The sequence below is a fragment of the Erpetoichthys calabaricus genome, chromosome 13 (genome assembly GCF_900747795.2).
Source record: "Erpetoichthys calabaricus chromosome 13, fErpCal1.3, whole genome shotgun sequence".
NCBI lineage: Eukaryota > Metazoa > Chordata > Cladistia > Polypteriformes > Polypteridae > Erpetoichthys > Erpetoichthys calabaricus.
Window position 1 is genome coordinate 126,644,245 of NC_041406.2, and position 18,487 is coordinate 126,662,731.

Here is an 18,487-nt window from a genome sequence, read left to right on the forward strand (position 1 = left end):
ATTGGTTCCCTGCCTTGTGCCCTGTGTTGGCTGGGATTGGCTCCAGCAGACCCCCGTGACCCTGTGTTCGGATTCAGCGGGTTGGAAAATGGATGGATGGATAGATATGTGTATACAGTGATCCCTCGCTATATCGTGCTTCGCCTTTCGCGGCTTCACTCCATCGCGGATTTTATATGTAAGCATATTTAAATATATATCGCAGATTTTTTGCTGGTTCGCGGATTTCTGCGGACAATGGGTCTTTTAATTTCTGGTACATGCTTCCTCAGTTGGTTTGCCCAGTTGATTTCATACAAGGGATGCTATTGGCAGATGGCTGAAAAGCTAGATTGCTTACTCTTTGCTTACTCTTCTCTCTCTATTGCGCTGACTTTCTCCGATCCTGACGTATGGGGATTGAGCAGGGGGGCTGTTCGCACACCTAGACGATACGGACGCTCGTCTAAAAATGCTGAAAGATTATCTTCATGTTGCTATCTTTTGTGCAGCTGCTTCCTGAAACGACATGCTTCACGGTGCTTCGCATACTTAAAAGCTCGAAGGGCAAGTATTGATTTTTGACTGAAAAACAAACTCTGTCTCTCTCTATCTCTCTCTCTCTCCCCCCCCCCCTGCTCCTGACGGAGGGGGTGTGAGCTGCCGCCTTCAACAGCTTTGTGCCGCGGTGCTTCGCATACTTAAAAGCCAAACAGCCCTATTGATTTGTTTGCTAGAGATTGTTTTCTCTATCTATGTGACATTCTGTGCTCCTGACACGCACTCCTTTGAAGAGGAAGATATGTTTGCATTCTTTTAATTGTGAGACGGAACTGTCATCTCTGTCTTGTCATGGAGCACAGTTTAAACTTTTGAAAAAGAGACAAATGTTTGTTTGCAGTGTTTGAATAACGTTCCTGTCTCTCTACAACCTCCTGTGTTTCTGCGCAAATCTGTGACCCAAGCATGACATTCTAAAAATAACCATATAAACATATGGTTTCTACTTCGCGGATTTTCTTATTTCGCGGGTGGCTCTGGAAAGCAACCCCCGCGATGGAGGAGGGATTACTGTATGTAGATATGTATATATATGTATATGTATATATATATATTTACATAACCTCTTTAACACACTACTTCTCCGCTGCAAAGCGCGGGTATTTTGCTAGTAATTCAATATGTTTTGGAAGAGTTGTTAATGCATATGCATTATCTTATTTCCACCTAAAAAAGATGTTAGGAATTTATAAAAATAGACTGTATTATTTAGTAATACAATATATACTATATAGAGACTTGATGACCATTTCAAAAAAATCTTTATTTTTGTTTTGCAGTGTTTCACTATCATTTATTTTTTACATTGTATTGTTTGCTATCGTATACAGTGGAACCTTGGTTCACGAACGTCTCTGACACGTACAAATCGGTTTACGACCAAAAAGTTTGCCAAACTTTAGCATCTGTTCACGACCACACACTCGGTATACGAACAAGCCAGTTTCCCTTTCGGTTTGTGCATGCTGATGATTTCCGCACGTCTCTCTGTGCAGAGAGAGAGAGAGAGAGAGAGAGGCACACACACACACACACACACACGCGCGCGAGCGAGAGGGGGGGGCTGGACGCATAAGGCAGAGAAGGCAGTTAAAGAATACACTGGGCTTGATTTTGTTTTCACTTCTGTTTACAGCGATCGGTTCGTAGTGTGCATTGTTGCAATGTTACTTTCTTGGTGGTTTATTAAATTACGGATTTTCCAAATGTTCATTTTTTTCCCTGTGCTTAAAACTCATTAAAAAAGTTTTTAGCGAGCGGTTCGTAGCGCTATAGCGCGAACTCTTGCAGTGTTAGTTTTCTGTTCAAGGTTTTCTTGTTGAAGGTTTTCTCAGTGTTATTCAATGTTTTTACATTTAGTTTACTATTACGCTGTGCATTCTATGGTGTAATTAACTATATTTGTGCTTAAAAACTTAAAAATATATATATATATTTACATAGTTCGTACGGTCTGGAACGGATTAATTGTATTTACGTACAATCCTATGGGGGAAATTGCTTCGGTTCACGACCAAATCGGATTACGACCAGAGTTTTGGAACGAATTATGGTTGTGAACCGAGGTTCCACTGTACTTGTTTTAGCATATGTAAAATACTGTGTTTGATTCACTCCTTGTAGGGCTTTTGAGGCGGTATGCTTCAAGAATATTAATTTTCTAATGCTACACAATAATTATGTTAAAACATATTCAGAGAAGTATGCACATATGTGTAAACGTACATATACACACATATATAGGTAGTTTTAAATCCAAATTAGAACTGTCTTAGCTGTTCTGTATACTGAAAAGGACCATTCATTGGGGAAACAACAGTATCAACTAAGTAAGATCATCATACATTTTACTACATCCAGTTAAGGATAGATGAAGTGCCACCACAGACACCATGAAGAAAAGGAGAATGGAAAACAGTTATTAATGGCAGGATTTATTTTATTGTCCTTTTCATTTAAAAAAAAAAAAGCTTGCATTAGCCTTTTCTTTTTTTTTTTCCCCTGTCTGTCTCTCTCCCCTAATTGTGAGTGAAGATAGAACCTTAGCAACTGCAGTGATGATTTATTGTGACATGGTTTCCATAAATGTACTTTTAAGTGGTTTGTAAACAAAGACTTAAAAATAGAGAATATGAAAAAGCAGACTTGTCCAGGTGCTGCAGTCTGAAGCAAATTTCCTTGTGTTGCTAAAAATGTGTTTTGAAGCCAGCTGGCTACATGGACCAAGGCTAAACGAACACCGAGTAGTAGATTAAAAGAATGGGGGATAGCAGGTTTGGCTATGTTGCCAACTAACGGCATCAATTAGAAAACAATAAGTTTTGGCACAGTTCTTCTATCTCTCTAAGGTAAAATGAAAAAGCCAACAACACTTAAGTGCACTGAAAAATACATCAATTAGGGCAGCACCAGTAACATTTAGAACTCTTGAGATTGCTGTATTTGTTTCACTGATATTTGTTTTCATTTTATGTTGGTCATCTGCAACTTGTGCTAATTACAATACTTGTAATGATATTAAAAAGGACAATTAAAGTAAAAGGGCATAAACACAATTTAATCATGTTGATTCTATGCCATAATGGAATTGGTTATGGCTTTAAATTGAGTTTTTCCATCTATCCATTTCTAAACTGCTTTATTGTTCTTGAAAATAGAACTGTGAAAGGCTCAGGTGTGTTAATAGGATAGCGGATGTGACCCATTAACATTCTGACCCATGTATAAATCTCTTCTTGGCTCATCAAAGGCAATGAGTCTCAAGATGTATAAGTAGGGCAGGGGGTCAGATGAAGAAAAAGATTGGCAATTCACATTCTGAATCCTCTCCCATGTAGGCATTTCTATTCCTTTTCAGACAGATAGCATTGGCCTTGTTCAAAAAGAATATATCAAGTTTAAAATATTTCATTTTTGGCAAGATATGTTTAACTTCACAAAGTAATATTTAAATGTATGGCAGAAGATATTTTAAATTGAGTGTTTATGTCTATTTTTTGTTAATTTGCTTCTAACTTATTAGCTACAGTTGCTAGGTATAAGCTCCAGTAGATTTTAGGTGTCTAAAATACATTCTAAGGTATTTATAGTTAACAGTCATATGAGTAAGTTTGGGAACCCCTCTCAGCCTGCATAATAATTTTCTCTACTTTTAACAAAAAAGATAACAGTGGTATGTCTTTCATTTCCTAGGAATATCTGAGTACTGCGGTGTTTTCCGAACAAAAATTTTTAGTGAAGCAGTATTTAGTTGTATGAAATTAAATCAAATGTGAAAAACTGGCTGTGCAAAAATTTGGGTTCCCTTGTAATTTTGCTGATTTGAATGCATGTAACTGCTCAATACTGATTACTTGCAGCACCAAATTGGTTGGATTAGTTCGTTAAGCCTTGAACTTCATAGACAGGTGTGTCCAATCATGAGAAAAGGTATTTAAGGTGGTCAATTGCAAGTCATGCTTCCCACTAAAACCACAGTGGCTGACGTGTGCTTTGCAAACGCTAGAGGCTGTTGAGAGTTTTTGGTGTGTTCTGTGGTGTGAGATTTAAATAAAAAAAATACATTTTGCTCTTAAAACTTGGGTTTTGGTTGCCGCTAAGGAACCGTGTGGGAATTTTTAAAGCTTTTTTTCCCTTTTGAAGGGTTTTTTTTTTTTTTGCTTTTTTTTTCGCCCGCACAAGAGCAAAAGTAGCTGAGTGTTTGGAGGTGTGCTTGGAAAAGTTACTTGTACCTGTTTTTGTTTTTGTTCTTGTTATCTGTATTGGAATTAGCATCGAGGAGGTAGGGTAGAAAGCAGCAGTAACTGATATCGGCATTTGTAAGCAAATAACCGCGTCCTTGTAACAGCGATTCCTTAGTTTAAAGGAAAAGGAATAGAAAAAAAGGCAGCGGCTGACTTCGAAGCAGTAAAAGGCTCAGTAGTGCGCAGGTAAGCAGCCAGCGTTAAGGCGCCGAGTAGGCACAAGTGGCTGTAGGAGCAAACAAGGTAGTAAAGTTTTATTTGTTTTGTTTATTTTAGATTAAACAGTCCTTAGCGGTCCAGAGGTACAACAGTAAGTGGTCGACAGCGTAAGGGTTCATTAATACGGGGGAATACAAACAGTGCGAGTGGAGAGCTTATAAGAAAGAGGAGCGCAAAGGTAGGAGAAGAGACAGAGAAAAGTAAAGTTAACCTCATAGAAACACAAATAGCAGGCAGCTGAGAGGGAGAACAGTACAGGAGCTTAAGGGGAAAAGGTGTAAAATATCTGTAGCAGATCGTTGTTATACCATTTAAGTTAAGGAGCAGCCGAAAGAAGGAGAAATTTAATTTAAAACAAAAAACAAAAAAAAAAACTTAAGGCAGTTTACTAATCCCAAATCAAATTTTAATAATGAGGCCCGTGCAATGCAAGTCCTGTTGGATGTTGGACTTTTTAGATGATGGTTTGGAAGAGCCAGTTGTCTATGAGGGCTACATCTGCAAGAGATGTCAGCTGATCCAGCACCTCGAGTTCAGGGTCGCTTAACTGGAGGAGGAGTTGGCTGACTTGCGTTGTAATAGAGAATTGGCGGACTTGGCCCAGGTGTCCGTTAGAGAGATAGTGTGCACCCCCAAGGTGGCACGGGAGGAGATTCCAGACCAGACAGGTAGAAACAGGTGGGTCACGGTCACAAGGCGTAAGGCAAAGGGTGCACACTGTCCGGGGGCATCAACCCCAGAATTAGAAGTGGCAAACCGTTATGTCCTTACGGAGCTGGACGGTGTCTCTGATAATTCTGAGGTGGTAGGCAGGGATGAGAAGCCCCAACGGGCCACCTCCAAACCAGTTCCCAAAAAGAGAGCGGTAGTGTTAGTTGGGGACTCGATCATTAGGGGGATTGAAGCACAGGTGTGCTCCAGAGAGAGAGAGAGTGAGAGTCTCGCACGGTGTGCTCCCAGAAGGCAACACAGGTGGGGGACCTCCCTGGAAGGGTGGATAGGCTCTTGGCCAGAGCGGGGGTGGATCCAGTTGTCATTGTCCATGTTGGAACAAATGACATACATAAGGGTAGTCTGTCAGTTCTGCGATCCAAATTCAAAGAGTTAGGTGCTAAGCTGAGGAGCAGAACTGACAAGGTAGTCTTCTCCGAAGTTCTGCCTATGCCACGCGCCAGTCCAGGTAAGATTGAGGAGATTAGAAGGCTTAACGTGTGGCTCAAATCTTGGTGCAGGGTAGAAGGGTATAGGTTTATGGGGCATTGGGACTCCTTTTGGAACAGATGGGACCTGTTCCGCTGTGATGGGTTACATCTGAACTGGAGGGGCACCAATGTATTGGGGAGGTGTATGTGTAGGCTAGTCGAGGATTGTTTAAACTAGGGAATGGGGGGGCAGGGAGTTTAGGACAGGCCAGGTTTAGGTCTATACATGGAAGAACAAACAATGGTGTAGAAACAAGAATGCATAGTAATGTAAATTCTAAGCAAACATTTAAATGTAGAAGGAGTAATACATTAAAAATAGCTTGCCTTAATGCTAGAAGTATCAAAAATAAGGTAAGTGAGTTGGAGTTATGTAGCAGAGTATAATTATGATATTCTAGCAATAACGGAAACCTGGCTAAATAACAAAGATGGAGATGAGTGTAACATAGAGGGATACACATTTTTTAGGAAGGATAGAAAGAACAGAAAAGGAGGTGGGGTTGCTGTTTATGCCAAGCAGGATTTAAATGTAAGTCTTCTTCAGTTGGATGATGAAACCCATCGTATTGAGGACATGTGGCTTCGCCTGGAAAATATTAGGGAAAGAGGTCTTATTTTAGGAGTGTGTTATAGACCACCCAATTCAGACATTAATTTCAACACACATCTTTTTAGTAATATCAAAAAGGCAAGTTTACAGGGAGATATTATAGTCATGGGGGACTTTAATTATCCAAATATTAACTGGGATAACCTTACAGATGGCGGAGTACAAGAGCAGGAGTTTTTAGAAGTAATCAATGACTGTTTTTTAACACAGTATGTTAAAGCACCAACATGGGGTGAAACCTGTCTGGATTTAGTATTTTGTAATAATCAGGATAGAATTGAGGGTGTGGAGGTGATTGAACCACTAGGGTCAAGTGACCATAATGTAATACAATTCTCAGTATTTTGTAAGAGTGCAGATGCAAAGACTAAAATTGTTAAGTTGAACTTTGTCGCATCTGCTCAAAATTAGCCCTACCAAAGTCTAAGTAGGATACACTGGGGTAAGCTTTTAAGTGTGGAGACAGTCGAGGAGCAGTGGAACAGGTTTAAAAATGTTTTACATGTAATGCAGGACAGATACATACCTAAATTTGGAATTAATAGAAAACTAAAAAAAAACTCCACAGTGGATTAATAAAGATTTAAAAAAGAAGTTGCAAAGGAAAAAACTGCTTTATAAGGCATATAAGACTAATGACTGCAAAGTGAATTGTGGAGCGTATGAGAACATGAGGGCAACCATTAAGAAGGATATCAGGAAGCCTAAAAGACAGTAGGAGAGGAATATAGCAGATAAGGTGAAAGAAGACCCTAAGAGATTCTTTCAGTATTTTAGTAGTAAAAGAACAGACAAGGAGGAGGTCAAGTGCATCAGGAATAGTAAAGGGGAATTAAAAGATACAGACAGTAGGGAAAAGCCAAGCAAAATGACACCTTTTATTGGCTAACTAGAAAGATTACAATATGCAAGCTTTCGAGGCAACTCAGGCCCCTTCTTCAGGCAAGATGTAATACAGAAACTGAAGTTTCCTATGTTTATATACACACTCTAGGACAAGAAACAACATTGGTAAATCTTTAAATGAGAGATTTTGTATGTAAAAAATTAAAAAGATACAGATAGTGAAATAGTGGATGCCTTAAACTTACATTTTTCTGAGGTGTTTACAAGTGAGCAAGTGGATAACCTCCCAGAGGTAAACGTGACTACTAAGGAGGTACTGAGGGGTTTGGAAATTATAGAATTGTAGAATTGCTACAAAAAGGACATAGCAGCACTAGAAAAGGTCCAGAGAAGAGCGACTAGGCTGATTCCAGGGCTTCAGGGGTTGAATTATGAAGAAAGATTAAAAGAGCTGAGCCTTTACAGTTTAAGCAAAAGAAGATTAAGAGGTGACATGATTGAAGTGTCTAAAATTATGAAGGGAATTAGTGCAGTGGATCAAGACTGTTATTTTAAAATTTCGCACAAACATTAGGAAGTTTTTCTTTACACAAAGAACGATAGAAACTTGGAATAAGCTACCAAGTGGTGTGGTAGACGGTAAGACATTAGGGTCTTTCAAAACTCGACTTGATGTTTTCTTGGAAGAAATAAGTGGATAGTACTGGCGAGCTTTGTTGGGCTGAATGGCCTGTTCTCGTCTAGAGTGTTCTAATGTTCTTTGACTCTCCTCTGAAGAGTGACAGCATGGGATCCTCAAAGCAACTCTCAAAAGATCTGAAAACAAAGATTGTTCAGTATCATGGTTTAGGGGATTGCTACAAAAAGCTATCTCAGAGGTTTAAACTGTCAGTTTCAACTGTAAGGAATGTAATCAGGAAATGGAAGGCCACAGGCACAGTTGCTGTTAAACCCAGGTCTGGCAGGCCAAGAAAAATACAGGAGCGGCATATGCGCAGGATTGTGAGAATGGCTACAGACAACACACAGATCACCTCCAAAGACCTGCAAGAACATCTTGCTGCAGATGGTGTATCTGTACATCGTTCTACAATTCGGTGCAATTTGCACAAAGAACATCTGTATGGCAGGGTGATGAGAAAGAAGCCCTTTCTGCACTCACGCCACAAGCAGTCGCTTGTTGTTTACAAATGCTCATTTAGACAAGCCAGATTCATTTTGGAACAAAGTGCTTTGGACTGATAAGAGAAAAATTGAGTTATTTGGTCATAACAAAAAGTGCTTTGCATGGCGGAAGAACACCACATTCCAAGAAAAACACCTGCTATCTACTGTCAAATTTGGTGAGGTTCCATCATGCTGTGTGGCTATTTCAGGGACTGGGGCCCTTGTTAACGTCAAGGGTCAGATGAATTCAACCCAATATCAACAAATTCTTCAGGATAATGTTCAAGCATCACTCACAAAGTTGAAGTTACGCAGGGGTTGGATATTCCAACAAGTCAATGACCCAAAAAACAGTTTGAAATCTACAAAGGCATTCGTACAGAGGGAGAAGTACAATGTTCTGGAATGGCCGTCACAGGCCCCTGACTTGAATATCATCGAAAATCTATGGGATAATTTGAAGCAGGCTCTCCACGCTCGGCAGCCATCAAATTTAACTGAACTGGAGAGATTTTTGTATGGAAGAATGGTCAAAAATACCTCCATCCAGAATCCAGACACTCAAAGGCTATAGGAGGCGTCTAGAGGCTGTTATACTGTATTTGCAAAAAGAGACTCAACTAATTATTGATGTAATATCTCTGTTGGAGTGCCCAAATTTATGCACCTGTCTAATTTTGTTATGATGCATATTGCATATTTTCTGTTAATCCAAAAACCTTAATGTGTCTGCTGAAATACTACTGTTTCGATAAGGCATGTCATATATTAAAAGGAAGTTGCTACTTTGGAAGCTCAGCCAATGATAAACAAAAATCCAAAGAAATAAGAGGGGTTCCCAAACTTTTTCATATGACTGTATTCTGGCATTTGTGCATGATAACAGCAAAATATGTGCAAAAGTCTCAAACTGAAAAATACAGTAACACGTTGATAGCCTTTGACATCCCACCCCCTTCATCTCACCTTCCTACTTTACTCATCTCCTTCTTCCTTCTCCTACCCTTGCCAAAGTATATTCACACACACGTATATATCTGACAACACACACACACACAAAAAAAAAATTGGGTTTCAGATGCCCGAGTATTGTGGTTACATTTTTTTTGTTTCCTTGTGTTAACAATTAATAACATTCTCCTGACGTGCCGTCTTTTTTTTTTTTTTTTTTTATGGGCACCATCATTATCAGATGCATGGTGTCTTTTCTTGCTAAAAATTAGCTAGGCAGGACAATTGGAAGTGTGATGAAATTGCACTAAAACATAATTAATATATTCATTCATTATTTAATTCAATTAATGCTTTGTGGCTTTTTGTTATTATCCATGAGATTTAGTTTTATTTAAAATTATTTAAGATAAAGCTAATTACATAGTGTTATCAATAGTTTTATAATTTTGTTGAAATACGTTAATTCATTTTTGTTGCATTTTTTTCCTGATAGTCAGTCAGTCAGTCATTCATTATCCAACCCGCTATATCCTAACACAGGGTCACGGGGGATCTGCTGGAGCCAATTCCAGCCAACACAGGGCACAAGGCAGAAACAAATCCCTGGGCAGGGCACACGCAGACACACACCCACACACCAAGCACACACTAGGGACAATTTGGATCGCCAGTGCACCTAACCTGCATGTCTTTGGACTGTGGGAGGAAACCGGAGCACCTGGAGGAAACCCACGCAGACACGGGGAGAACATGCAAACTCCACGCAGGGAGGACCTGGGAAGCGAACCCAGGTCTCCTTACTGCGGGGCAGCAGCACTACCACTGCGCCACCGTGGTGCCCCCTGATATCCGTTCTTTTCAATATTGATAATATAATAACATTTATCATTAGGATAATACTGTGCGCATGATATGCAGTAATTTCTAGCATTTTTAAGATGTTTTTAAACACAATAAGAAAATATGCACATGATCTCCACAATCATTTTAAAATTGTGGTTGTAAATCATTCAAATATATACTATAAATTACATAAAAAAATTCTTTTAAATTTCAAAAATGTTTAATTCTGTCTTTTTTTGCTAGTATGTTTTCTACATACAGTATAGTATATTATTTACATATGGTATAATGTAGAATGGGCGGCGCAGTGAGTAGCTCGGCTACCTTTAAAAATCCAGCATTCTTGCTTTTGTATATTCTCCACTAGCATTTTCTCCAGAGCTGTTTTTGCTGTAAACGGTTAAACCTAATTCTAAAATATGCTGTGGCCCCCTACAGCTTTGAAATGGATTGATCAGGTTTGAGAAAATGTTACCAGGGCGTGCATACTCCACCATTTTTGCTCACATCCTACAAATCGGCAGTTGCCAAGGAACCTTGTGCAGACACTGGGAGATGCAGCTTTTTTTAGACTAGCACAAAAGCTGTTAACCAGTACAAAAAGTCAAATCACATACACAACACTGTGAATATGCAATATAGACAATAAACACATATAAAGAGTTGGAGTAATAAATAGTAACCCCTTTTAACTTTTTTCAGAATGTGAAAATGTCAGGTTTTTATTTTTATTCTTCCAATTATGGAAAACAACTAGCTAGCAACTATATAAACACTGTCTATGATAATTCGGAAGTGCAGAAAGCTATTCAAAGTAACCAATTGCATGCGAAGTCACGTTTGCTTGCATTGCTTAGTAACACTGCTCGCGGTAAGTGTTGCACTGCTGTGGCAGCTTTTTGACTGCAATGTCATTATTTTTTTGAGAGCTGAAAACCCTCCTCTGAAAGTGCAGCATCTTCTGCAGAACCTTTTTTTTGACTCATCTGACTGCGTAAATGTATGCCTTGCTGTAAGGAAAATGAATGGATGAAGTGCATATAATTTAGTTACATTCTGTGAGACTTTGGGGTTTAGCCTTCTACTCCTTGATGTTGACTTTAGTCACCTGTCTTGACAGTTAATTTGCCTTAAAATTGGCCAATGCAAATTGGAATGAAAGATACAATAAACTCTGGTCCTATCAATGTTGGTCTTCAAATTATGGCATGGCATTTCTTTGGAGAGCTCTTTAGAACTTGCACTAGAAAAAGCGGGGCAAGAGAGGGTGGAGCATGAGATGAGTTCACAGGCTTTTTTATGGGTTATACTGTAGTCTTGTTCTCTGAGGGCATAAGGGGAAAACGGGCATGAGGTTATGTTATGTCCAAATCTTGGAAACATTTACCCATTAATTTAGTCTCCATAAATAAGAATTAAACCCACTCATTTGGCAAAATCGAATTCATAAATCCAACAATAGTATAGCAATGAAGAGGCAGTGGCAATGAAAGATAGGAAAACAAACTCTACCATTATGCTTGGATTATAACAGTCTGCGGGTCTGCAGTTCTTTATGTAAAATAATGCAGAAGTCATCAAAATATTATAAAGATATAGTTGCTTATAACAGTCCTACTAGATTTAACATTTGTGAAACATTTTTCAGATACTTTATTACATAATGGGACGGAAAGATGCTAACAACTCAAGGCTACCAATTGATCAATACCGCAAGCAAATTGGTAAGTAAATCACTGCAAACTGCATGTATGATAACATTTCCAACTGCAGCTTTCAATAGTTAACAGGTATTTGAGTGTTTTGGACTTTTTCATTTCAATACTAATTTCAAATAAAAAAATGGAAGCCTCACAACAGAACACATTTTCAAAGCTGATGGCACAATGACTTCATGGAAATAATGGGTAATCATGTCAAGCAAACAATATATGAATAACTATATGTTGTAATTTACTGTCCTCAGTGTTTTCCCCCTTATTCCACATACATATAATACTAGAAATTTTTGCCAAGGATGACAGATTTTTATAACTGATTTCCTTCCAAGTTCCTTTCTAATTTTAAATGCAGTGTTGTCAAATTGTGTGTGTATACTGTGTGTGTGTGTGTGTGTGTGTGTGTATATATAGATATATATATATATATATATATATATATAATATACAGTATATAAATAGAGAGATATATATATGCTTTATTTGTATTGTAATTGCATTGTATATATATATAAGTTTATGTGTTATGCTAAGAAACATATCTAAAGTTTTCCCTTATTTCCCTCATTTAATAGTTTATTGTAATGTTTATACCAATGTTAAGCTTTGAACTTGTAGGAACAAAGTAAATATATGTATGAATATATGAATTACACTTTATCACGCCAGAAATTATTATTTTGCTATTTTTATTTTTTTTAAATGTCTTTTCCTTAGTAGCTAATTCATAACATCAACATGTTTTAAGGTCATCTAAAACTCTTACGCTAAATATAGGTGATTGTGTTACTAAGGATTAGTTATATCCATATAACTAGTGGCACAGTAGTAAGCACTGCTGCCTTGAAGTAAGGAGATCATGGGTTTGCATCCTTGGTTTCCCCTGTGTGGAGAGTGCTTTGATTATTGAGAAATGTGCTATATAAATGTAAAGAATAATAATTATTCTTTTTTATTATTGGTTTAGGAAAAACTGCAAAATATACTGAGTCATTTTCATTGATAACTGTAAGGTCTATTTTATTTAGGCAAAGTTAAATGATCCTTAAGTTTCATTAAGTAATTATATTATTTTTCAGTTTTTTTCATCTTACAATCTTTAGCATAAGAGCATTTAATGAACCAAACAGCAAAGAAATGTCAGATTTAAAATAATGCAGTGCAATAAAATTTCTATCATATGGATTCACATCATAGTGTGGAAAGTAATATAAATTTTCTATTTTGTGTTTTGCTTTGTGAAATCTGTACAAGTCAGTAAAAACACAATGCATATATTCCTATAGTGTTTTCAAACTTACGGAGTTACTGATGGAGATAACTGGAAGAATGTAACAAACTTTACGACTATATCCTGATGTATACAGTGTTTATAAAAACATTTTAATCTTTCTTGAACGTATTTTATGTATAGTGAGATGCAATATAGTAATATATTTTATTTGAGTATTTGCTATTGATCAAAATTCAACTCATTGTCAAAGTGAAAATAAAATTTGACAGGTAACTTTTACTGTCTGATAGTCTACTTGAATTAATTGAAACCCCTTTGGGTAACAATCTCAATATATACTAAATTATGGTGAGATTGAATCCTGTCCTGGGCACAGTCTGTGTAGAGTTAGCAAATTCTTTTCATGTACGGTGGAACCTCGGTTGGCGAGTAACTTGGTTTACAAGTGTTTTGCAAGATGAGCTAAAATTTTTAATAAATTTTGAATTGATAAAAGAGCGAGGTCTTGCAGTATGAGTAGTATGTATACGCTTTGTCTGCTGAACGTCATGTGATCACAACTGAGCTGATGGTTCTTCTCTCTCTCTCTCTCTCTCTCTCTCTCGCTGCGGGATTGTGGGCAATCGTCTCCTATTCTCCGTCTGAGTCGGCGTGCCTCACTCATATAGTCAACATCCGTACTAGCGTATACTGTTTACTACAGCATTGTGTGTGTGTGTCCCCATCTTGCACCCCAAAACACGAAGCTGAGTCTCAGTACTTTAGACACACCAGCTTTATTCAGCTTGAAACAGCAACAGCTTGGTTATTTATTGTAGCGGGATCTGACACTCTCCTATACACAGACACAGCAGTCAGGCAGGGTTGTGGCCAAGTAGTCCTGTGCCCTGCGCATTTATAATGTTCCTTGTTCCTTGTATCACCCATCGACGACAGGTGCTTATAGCATGTCTGCAATCTTTTTGGATTCGCTTTTACGGCGAACTGCTACAGCGCTGGGAGACTGCGATTGCTTTGGGACGCTCTTCCGTATGTCGTCCCGTTCGGTGGAATCCCACAAGAGTTTAAAACTCACTCACACCAGCCATGATTCTTTTCAAAGGTAAAGTGCAGGTTAATTTGTTTTATGTATTTTTTACTTTATATTTTATATTAATCATTTTTATATGAATACTTTTGGGTTGTGGAACGAATCATCTGAGTTTCCATTATTTCTTATGGAGAAATTCACTTTGATATATGAGTGCTTTGGACTGCGAGCACGTTTCCAGAACGAATTATGCTCGCAAACCGAGGTTCCACTGTATATGTGTGTTTTTCTCTGTTATCCCAGAAACTGTGTTTATTAAGTTACATAATTTGCAATAGTAACCTGGCAAATTATGTGAATGGGTGTGTAAATATGCCCTGGGATGCATGCAGTTAACTTTGGATTCACATCGTCCCCAAAAATGTTGCTGGTTAGGCATAGGCTCTCTCTCGCCTTGAACTGGACAAGTGGACTAGAAACATATTAAAGGATACATATTATTTTGATATCTACAGATATCAAAGTATGTTTAACACAGCCAAAATAGCAAGATCAATATTGTCTTTATTTTCAAAACCAAATTATTTATATATCTGCCTAAATCTCTAATTTGGTGGTTGGCAAGAGGTTGCCAGGAAAAAAAGCACAGACCAGACAGTGGAAAGACTGCAAGTAAATCACCTTATGAGAGAAAGACCCACATTGGCAGTGCAAGATACAGGAGTTAATATAGAGCAGAAACCAATATTATTGTAGATCAAGTCCCTGAAGAGCATAACTTTGCATAACATTCTAAGAAAGTTAGAACTTGTGGTGTTCTGGGAGGAAGCATGCTGTGCCTCCCAGAAAACTACATGGCAGGCAACCCACCTGAGGCCAAGGGCTTCCTACTTTTCAAGAAAGAAAAGAATGATGACTGTTGTGATTACTGCTGCTCAAAAATAGCAAAAAGGTGGTGTTGAAACTTCAGAACTAACAAAAGCCAAACTTGCGGCCACTAAGTATTTCTCACACCAGGATGGTCTAGCCCCAAACTCTAAAGCCTGCACAGGTGCAAAAAGATGAGGCTAGGGCTTGTAAAGGTTGAGAATTTGAAAAAATTCTACATTTGTAGGAGATGAAAACTATTAGAAAGATCTGGTTCCAGATAAACAAAAGGCAATGTTCCTTTAAATTTTAAAGACTTATTTGAAGATTTAAAACCAGAGCAAAAGAAGGCAAGCCAGAACCAAAAGTAACAAAAATAGATTTTGCTTTTTTGATTAAACCTAAAGAAGAAACGGTACTTTAAAGACAAGCAGGGATTGATAGCAGAAATCCAAATAATAAAAGGTACATATATTAAAAAGAAGAATATAAAAAAAACACAATCCTGGAACTGCTACACTGAACAAAGAAAACTAATTTATAGAAGCCCAACATTTAGAAAATTGACATAATATAAAATAAAACGCAGAAAGAAACCCAAAAGCAGCCCTGATGATTCACACAAAATTGTACAGAAAAAATTAGAGTTCGGTCAACCGCTCTGCCTGAAACATGATGCAAGCTATTTAGGAATGTCAAAAATCTACAAGACTGGCAGGCTAATAGGGAATAGCCCGAGATCCTTAGCCTATAACCTCATTCCCCCACCAGCCAATATATAATTCCTAGGTGTAGGATTTAGCAACCATTAGCAAGAACATGTGTTGTTACTTTTTATTTGTATAGTAGTGCAGGATAGATACTATAGAACAGATGGGCAATATCCATTTTGCCAGAATGAAACCCAAGTTCTGTCTTAGCGAGCTGCTGTCATACACTTTTATTGCCAGCTAAAATGTCTGTTTGACTGGGCCTCCTTTTGAAATGCAGCCTCTTTAGTCTTAACTGATAAGATGATCGATACCAGAACCATGCAACTGCCAGGGAACTCTCAAGCTCTGAATAAAGGACACTAAATCATTGATGGAGATAACTTTGCACCAGTGGTCAACCATGGGCTTATGGTGCACCCAAGAGGTCAATGACATGATCTCTACCTATTCCAGTAAAAACACAAGCAGCACCCTATTCTTCTCACTAAACTGCAGCTCAACTTCACCAGTTCTGGCTGCTCATAGAGAACCCTAAATTGATCAGTTATGGCTGTAACCGAGGTTTAAGCAAACCCTTTATTCCAAAGGGCAACTGTACTAGACTCGTAGGGTGGAATACTTGTTTGTATTGCAGTTTGGGTGATGTTGATGTTAGTCCATCCTTGCTGAGGACAGCAAGTCCACGAGCAAGAGAGGGAGACCATACATTAAAAAAACACTCTTGTCTTGCTGAAACACCAACTGACTCATCACCAGCTGCTCAGAAGACATAATTTTGCTAGCAACTGAGGAGGCTGTGTAAAACCCTTAAAGATTAACTGCAGTACTGCCCACAACCAGCAGATACGACCAAAGGCAAAGAAGGAAACCTCCTGAACAAAGAAAAGAAAGCACACTGAAAACTCTTCCCATATCTGGGAAAAGCTGAACAGGTAAGGAACATCGCATCTCACACTAAAACCATGTGGTTGAGGTGAAAGTGTAACTAAAGGATAATAACCTTGTGAAAGCCAAGTTCTGGCTCTGTGTCATAAGTTTGTTTCTAAACACAGTTAGAAAATGCAGAGCAGCATTTCACACGCATGCTCACCACACATATATACAAACACATACACACTGTAGTAAAGTGAGGTATGCGGCTGGTGGACCTATTTTAAATAAATAGTGCTGCTCTTGCGTCTTTGTGTGGTGGTGCGGTAGCCTGTTAGAAGTGGTTCCCATGCGTGATGTGGAAGTGGACAGCCCTGCACTTAGGGTTGTGGGCAATCCTGCACTAATCGGTGCCGGAAGCTGCTGATTGCCGCAGCTGTGCCACATCCCTGTTTTAAAAGGGAAGCACGAGTGTGGGGGGTATAAAAAAAAAAAAAAAAAAAAAAAAAAAAGCAGATTGGAGGTCGAGAGGAAAACGGACTGGCCAGTGACTGAGAGAGGTGGACGCGAAGGAGGTTAAAAGGGAGTGGAAGACAGAGATGTAGAGATGGAGAGCAGGAGCACCCAACCTGAATGGAGTGAGGTGGTCAGAAGTGAGCCTCAGGGGTGTGGGAGCCGGAAGCTGTGAAAGGGGCACTCTTACTGAGCACTTTCCTGGGAGTAAGAGTGGCCTGATTGATTGTGTCTCCCTGCAAGAGCTGAAGATGAGCGGCGGGAGTAGCATGTGGGGCTCGATGGATTACCCTGCATTCACCAAAGAAAGGGCAGCAAGGAACAGAGCTCTGATATGAAGGCTGACTGCACCTGTCGGCAGGTGTCTCCTTCTGCAAGGTCCGGAGAGGATAAGGGGAGGAGACGCCAGATTTAAAGGGAAACATTGGCACTCACTGTTTTTATGGACCGTCTCTGGTTTTTAACCTCATCGTTTTTAATGGATTATTGATTGAACTGTTTTTAACCTCCACCAGCACCTTTTAACTCTTATTTCTTTGGACACTTTTGTTTATGAATTGTCTTTTAATAAAAGCACTGTTCACTTTTTCACCTTCCCTCGCATTGTGTGGGGTTTGTCTTCATCTTCCAGGCTCATCTGGTTACATTAACGGTTTCGGGTTCAAGAGGCTCCCAAACAAGAGTGGGAGCATGGAGCTGACTCACACCGTCACACAGAGATCTGGTTGGTGGTAAGCCAGAGCAGAGGTTAGCTGCTGTGAGCAAATGAACACCACTTTCAGACAACAAAGCTTATAGCCTACCGAAGAACTTGTTGAACTTAGCCACATGAAGTGGAAAATGTACTTTTTTTTTCTGTAAGAGAGAAAAAATACAACTAAGCTTTTTTAATTTTATGGTTTGTTAGTCTTTCATCTATATATAAGTATATATACTTGCATATATCCATCTTCTATTATCTTTAACTTATAAATAATAGTATTGTTTTGTTCATTTAAACAAGTGTGCCTGGATTATTTGTGAAAGTACAGCTGGTCTTCAGCCACCTTTTAAATCACAACAGAGAAAATGAAAGTGTTAATCTAGACTTTTGCATATTTATGAACCTTGTTCAGAAATTGAACAGATCTCTTCGTATTTCTGGCATCCCGACCAAAAGATGAAACGAGAGATTCTCCATCCCATTTCCTACAATAATTTGCCTTCCCTGAGGAGGAGGAAATGGTGCATAAAGCTTATAAACTGACTGAAAAGAATCACCTAATAATTCTTTATGTGCAGTATAGCCTAAATTTGTGCCTTAAAGAGGGGACAACTCATGGTGAGCCAAGTGTTACTTATTCTTCAAACTCTGTAACCTAGTGCCATGATATGGATTCAACAGATCAGCTATACAGAAATTACTTTACCTTAGC

At 38.6% G+C, this 18,487-nt stretch overlaps 1 protein-coding gene across 1 annotated transcript in view; it reads left to right on the top strand.

Annotated features, from left to right (window-relative positions):
- The window catches only part of triqk (triple QxxK/R motif containing), a 231,045-nt gene that overhangs the window by 85,020 nt on the left and 127,538 nt on the right, over positions 1 to 18,487 (top strand). Inside the window, exon 3 of the mRNA XM_028817794.2 lies at positions 11,776 to 11,851. Coding sequence (XP_028673627.1) covers positions 11,791 to 11,851 — 61 coding nt within the window. The 5' untranslated portion in view covers positions 11,776 to 11,790. The remainder of the gene's footprint in view (positions 1 to 11,775; positions 11,852 to 18,487) is intronic.